Source organism: Cenococcum geophilum (genome assembly GCF_001692895.1).
Source record: "Cenococcum geophilum 1.58 unplaced genomic scaffold K441scaffold_7, whole genome shotgun sequence".
NCBI lineage: Eukaryota > Fungi > Ascomycota > Dothideomycetes > Gloniales > Gloniaceae > Cenococcum > Cenococcum geophilum.
In genome coordinates this window covers 860,108-866,747 of record NW_027137565.1, presented here as the reverse complement: position 1 = coordinate 866,747, position 6,640 = coordinate 860,108, and the positions used below count along the sequence as shown (strand labels likewise).

General features: G+C 34.6%; 1 protein-coding gene across 1 annotated transcript; it reads left to right on the top strand.

The window, feature by feature from the left end:
- Window positions 1-5,462: 5,462 nt before the first annotated feature.
- On the top strand, window positions 5,463-5,989 carry K441DRAFT_738884 (uncharacterized protein). The gene has a single exon (XM_067654343.1). The coding sequence runs from the start codon at window positions 5,600-5,602 to the stop codon at window positions 5,822-5,824; it is 225 nt and encodes a 74-aa protein (XP_067507755.1). The 5' UTR covers window positions 5,463-5,599; the 3' UTR covers window positions 5,825-5,989.
- Window positions 5,990-6,640: the final 651 nt, after the last annotated feature.

Below are 6,640 nucleotides of genomic sequence, written 5' to 3'. Positions count from 1 at the left end.
AANAGGTAGGTATAGANTAGATAGAATTATAGGGATTTAATATATACTACGTATACTACCGTCTATTTTATTATCTATAGCTTTATCTATATATAATGGCGCTAAGGCGCGTTACCTACTAAATTTTACTAAATTTTACTATATCCTATAAATACTATAGGCCTAATAGAGCTACTACTTTTCCTTTTTACTCTTTTACTTTCTAGAATTAAGCTTCTCTATAGCCCCCCCCCTCTTAAAGTACTTTTTAAACTCCTCTTTTTACCCTAGCTAGCTCCCTAGCTAGTAAGAGGTTTATTTATATAAACTAGTCCGCTACTACCTTAGTAGCCTTTAGCTTAGCTAGGAGCTCTTTATATAAGAATATTCTAGTATAGTAATATATTTTTATCTAGCTAGCAATATACCTAAGGTAGAATACTGCTATATATATTATTAATTATTAGTTATAGCCGTATAGGTAGGCTAGAGTTAGGTATTCTAGTACTTTTCTATAGTAGAGGTATCTATTAAGCCCTATATACTTANTTCTAAGTAGTATATTAATTATACTCTTTACCTTTATAAGCCTTATATAGTAAGTAAGTATACTTTAGTACTTTTTCTATTTCCTTTTCTACTACTTCTTAAATGCCTTTTACACCCTAGCCCTTCTACTCTTTATATACTATACTTTAGATAGGTCTAATAACTATATATCTATTTCTAAGATAGTAGCCACTATCCTCTTAAGCTTATCTTATCTAATAGGCTATATTAGTAGCTTTATTCTAGGCTAGAGCGAGTAGGCTATTATAGCTTATATAGTATTATACTCTCTTACCAGCTCCTCTTATATTCTCTCTATATAGGCTATAGCTAGCTTTTTTAAGTATATTTAGAGTGGTAAAAACCCTATCTTATACTTAAGCACTACTATTAGTATTAATTTATACGCCTCTATAATAGTATAGAGGTATAGGTTCTACGCTACGTCTAGCTAGTATAGCTTAGTTTTACTTATCTCCTTAGGCTTTATCTACTCTAGTAGTAAATACTAGGTACTATATCCGTATAAGATTACTAGCTAGACTATAGTAGAGTATACTATCTGCGCCTTTTAAAAGGAGGCGCTCTATATAAAGGCTATAAGCTAGGTTAATACGGCTATTTAGGTAACTATATTTACCTTAATAATATTAATATATAGTCCCTATTTAAGCTTTAAGTTAATATATACCCCTAGTACGCATAGGTTACTAACTAATCCTTCTATAAGCCATATATATTAACTATAGCTTTATATTAAACTTCTTATAGCTTTCTATAAAGTAGATAAGGTAGTACTTTTTAGGGGTAAATACTACCCTATACTAGTGTGTCTATACTATATATACTTTTATTACCATTTCTAGGGCTCTATAGTTCTCCCTATAGTTTTACTATATATTAGTATATTAAAGTTATTAAATAAACCTAAACGCTATAGTAGTGCCCCCTTATAGCTCTAGTAGAAGCGTATAAGTAAAGAAGAGAAATAGGATTAGTAATAGCGCTAAGCCTTAGAGTATCCTAGTAATTTATCTATATTATTTATACTATATATCCTCTAATTAAGAGCGTTATTATTTAATCCTTAAGGAAGGACTTTATAAACTATACTATCTAGTAGGGTATAGCCTAGGCCTTTATATTATAGATTATTCTTTTATAGGAGACTTAGTTAAAGGCCCTAGAAATATTAAGGCTAAGTAGTAAGGCTATTAGGCTTAAATTACTCCTCTATACTATATATACCTATTAGGTTAGTAGCTCTAGCGCTATTCATATTAAGCGCCCTAGCCTTACTACTATTTAACTAGCTAGTAGTATACCTATTTCTTTTATAATTCTAAATATCTAGCTAGCTTCTATTCTCTTAAGTAGTTTCCTAATAGTATTAAGTAGCGTAGTTAGCTAGTAGGCCTTTACTATAGTATAGAGCGGCTTTTATAGTTTTTAGGGGACCATTATAATAGAGTTTTTAAACGGCTTTAGGTAATATCTAATTACTATATAGCTACTAAAGAGCTTAGCTAGTACTAGGGCTAGCTACTCTCTATATATCTTAAGGAATTAATTAGTAACCTTCTTTAGGCCTAGGGCCTTATTAGGGGTAAGCCCCCTTAGGGCTNTAATAATATCCTTTTCCTTAACTACTTTCTTTACTATTTATAGCTNTAGGTATATAAAACCTAGTATATTACTAAGGTCCACCTCTATAGGTAGTAGGAAGAACTACTCTATAAAGATAGTAGCTATTTTTTATTATTATAGTATAGGGCCTTCTCTATAACGGAACCTTGTAGTAAGTACTATAATAGGCTTATTAATAGGCTAGGTGTATAGGTGATACAAATTAAAGTTAATAACGTAATAATAACTAGTAGAGTAGTTGCCTAATAAATTAACTCTAATTATATTCTAAGAATTATTATAAGGAAGGAACTATCTAGGTAGGGACTAAGGGTCCTTAAATACACAACCGTACTCCTATAAAATCCTTTTTATATATAATATACGTATACTTTATCTACTCTATTACGGATTATATAGATCCTATAGATTATATAAATTACGTTACGTAACCTTAGTTACTATTCCTCATTATATAGCTCTATTAGCTCTATCCTAAACCGTGCTTAAATTAACTAACTAGCTTCTTTTCACTCCTCTCCTAGTAGTCGTAACATTATACTTAAAGCGTTTATAACACTATCTTCCTCCTTCTTATCTTTATCCTTAAAGATTCCTAATATCTCTAAGTTATTTACTAGAGGTATAATATTCGTTTAATTAATTTGGTTAATATTATTGCTTATTATACCTAAAGCAATTTCTTCTTCTTTAACTGTTCGTCGTATTCGCACTATTACTGCGATATTGTCTCTTAGTAAGATTATACCATCTCTATATTCTTATTGTTTAAAAAAGGGGTTAGTTTATATTATATTAGCGAACCTATCTTCGCAATAACTATTCTCTTACTTAGAGTGCACTAAAGCGAATATTTATTTGTCCTGTGACGTTTGCTCTATCTTTAATGCTAAATATATATAACCTATTACTCTTAATAGTCGTCTGGTTCTCTAATTGATTTATCTTAAGGTTTTATATTTAATCTACTACTACGCGGCTAGATAATAAACTGTCTATTACTTTAGCAGAGTTACGCTATTCGCGTAATATAAAACGGGAGGCTGCCAATACTTAGTAACAGGCTCTTAAGTCTTGTCTTATAGCGTCTACTTAGTTAATCCGTCTTAAAAAGGTTTATAAGAAGGTCTATTTTAAGGAGTAGAAACTTATAGAATAAGGTCTATAGGAACTTGGTAATGAAGGAACGGATTCTCCTCTAACCGAGAAGGAAATAGATCTAAGTAGCTCGGCAACTGCTCTTCTTAGGTCCCCCTTAGGTGACTTATTCTTTAGTAATCTTTCTTTATTAATACTACCTAACCTAATTTCTTTTAATACTTCTATACCTTTCCTATAGCGTTTTTTAGATTCTCTAGTAGTTTCTAGATAGTTTTAGTATAGCCTATCTACTTAACCTCGTACTATATTTCGTTATTAATATCCTTATAACTAATAATCCTTAAAACTTGCTATTTATCTTCCTTCTGTCCTTTATACGTATCTGCTTTATAAACTAGTAGCTTAATATTCCTATATACTGGCTCTAGTATTACAATATACTATATAGGGTAGATCTTTATTTTAGCTAGTAGGTTTAACTTAAACGTAATTGGTAAAATTCTTTATATAATTTTAAAAGGTCCTAGTCTAACGTGGTCTAACTTCTTACTTAATCGTTAACTCTTAAAATTTTTATATAGTAGCTATACTTTATCTCCCTCCTTAAGATCTGGTCCCTTAAATCTCCTAGCATTATAGTACCTTTTTATTCTTTGCTGTACCGTCTTTACTATTTCCATAAGGTCTTTATAAAGATTTATTAACATCTCCATCCTTTATTTAGCTGTACTACTTATCTTCCTTTTTTTTAATTTTTTTTTATATCCATTGTATTATACTACGTACAATACTGCGCATGCAGCCTCTAGGCTATGGCGCTATAGTCCTATATACATAAATCCCTTAGGGCAGCTTAATATATACTAGTAACTATATCCTAGTAGTTTATAAGCCCCTAAACTAGGGGTTTATAGTTCCTTAGTAAGATACTAAGTTACAAGCAACTACTAGGGAATGAGAAAACGGTAGAAAACTATAAGAAATACGAAATTCTAACGCCTTTCCCTATCCTTTTGTAATTTATTTCTATCCTTTACTTACTAATATCTCTTTTCTAGGAGCCTAGTAGGAGTTACCTCCTATAGATCCTGCTGTTATTAGCCACTTTCTAGTAGCTATCCCTGTCCTACTTAGAAATAGAAAAAGCGCCTTTTTTCCTTTTTGTGTACAAAATAGCTTCTTTAAAGAGAGAGAAGAGCCTAGTTTCTTTCGCATTTCTCTTTTTTCTTCCCTATATAGGTTGCAGTCTAGTAGTAGATGTCTAGGGGTTTGTAGTGCTCTACATTCTCTAAAGTATCTACCTTCTTTATCCTCTCCTATTACTTTAGTAAAGGATTTAAAATAGCCTTTTCCTAGCTTTAGCTGGAAGAAAGCCGATTATAGCCTTTTAGGATATTTATCCTTAGGGGCTTTAAGAGAAAAGGAATGGCTTCCTTTACAGATCCTAGTATAGTATTTTCCTTTATTCTTATTCTACTGCCAGTTATTTTTCTACTGTTCTAGTATCTCTTCTCTTGCCGCTCTCCCTATATAGGCTAAGGAGGTATAAGAAGATTATAGTTTTCTTCTAGAAAGGCCCTTTTTTACTAGCTTATCTGCTGTTTCGTTCCCATAGATTCCTAAATAGCTAGGAACCCAGTAGAAGTTAATAGAGATCCCCTTACTAGCTAAATAGGAACAGCTTTACGTAATTTTAAAGACTAGTTCTTGCCCCCCTATAAGAGAATTAAGCTATAATCTCTTAATAGCCGCTTGGCTATCTATAAAGATATAGACTTATTTCTCTTCTAGTCTTTATTATTTTAGGTATTCTAGGGCCCTATAGACTGCATAAAGCTCTGCATTTATAATTTCTATATAGGGTCCTAGATTCTAGTTCGTTGTATATTTAATCCTATTTCTCTCCCCTATTTTATATATAGCAGCTATATTTAATTTATTGTCTTTAGAGCCATCTGTATAGTATATATGTGACGGCGCTGGGGCGCGTTACCTAGTTAGGGGTTCGCTTAGGACTTGGCATGTGTATATGGACGTGGCCTCACCACCTTCTCTTGCTCCTTAGCTTAATATCTTCGTAATACAGCATTTGTTCGCTTCTCCTTGCAAGCATTTATTTAAGTCTCTGTCGAGACATTTGTTTGGTAGTTCGAGCCGTCACATTATATTAAGCTCCCCAGTCATACGCAGGCTGCGGTATCTTAGGTCTTAGGTTCCGTATAGGCTGATTATGCATGCGTGCGAGCGACACCTATAGCTTCTCTTAGGTTTACCCCAGGCTCGCGTTTCTTCTTCTTTATTATTATTATCTTCTTCTTCTTCGATGGACCCAATGCAGGCTTTTGCAGACTTACAGGCCCAGGTCGCACAGCTGCAAGCCGAAGTCCAATTTTTACGTTCTATAACGACCACCCCCTCCCAACCGAAGCCCTCCCTTCTAGACCCCAAAAAGTTCAACGGACACCCTCATAAATTTAATACTTGGTTGCCATTAATTAAGGCAAAGTTACGGGTTAATAGTGCGGCTATTGGCGATACAGTCGCGTAGTTCTACTACGTGTACTTAAATCTCGATAGCAGCGTACAGGCAATGGTTCTCCCCCAGCATAGACAGGCAGAAAAGTTAAATGCGTGGGATTACAATACAATTCTTAATTAGTTAGTGCGCGTCTATAATAACCTAAACAAGGTGCAACAGGCAGAGGATAGGCTGCTGTCCCTACGGCAAGACAACGATTTAGTACCGACCTATATATCAAAATTCGAACGCGTTCTGTACGAGGCAGACGGGCAGAATTGGCTAGATGTTAACAAGATATCAATATTTAGGAACGGGCTAAGCACTACCATCCGTAGTAGGCTTAATCAGCAGCTTAACCTACCGAAAAAATACCCTGATTTTGTTCGAACCGTCAACAGCTAGCTGGCCGATTGTCTTCTTATTCTACGGTACAGTCTTCTAGCAACGGCAACGGCAACGGCAACTACCATCGCGGAGCAGAGCCTATGGATATCGGTACTATTGGAATTAACGCAATTGATACCTCTATCTCCGCACGATCTACCTCCGCACGATCTACCTCCGCACGATCTACACCCCCACAATCTACTAGTTCCCCCACGGGACCCTGCGCTCGGTCCATGTCACCAGCTTACAGAGAACGATGTAGATTGGAAGGACGTTGCGTACGCTGTGGTGCACATGACCACTGGGTTAAAGATTGTCTGCTAGAGCCGTTTAAGAAGCAGATTAGTATGACAGCTCTCCGCGACTATAACCAGGCTCTCCAAAAACAGGCTCTCCGCGATCTGGCTACCTATAATCAGGAATTTGAATCGGATTTGGATATGGATGAGGAAATTG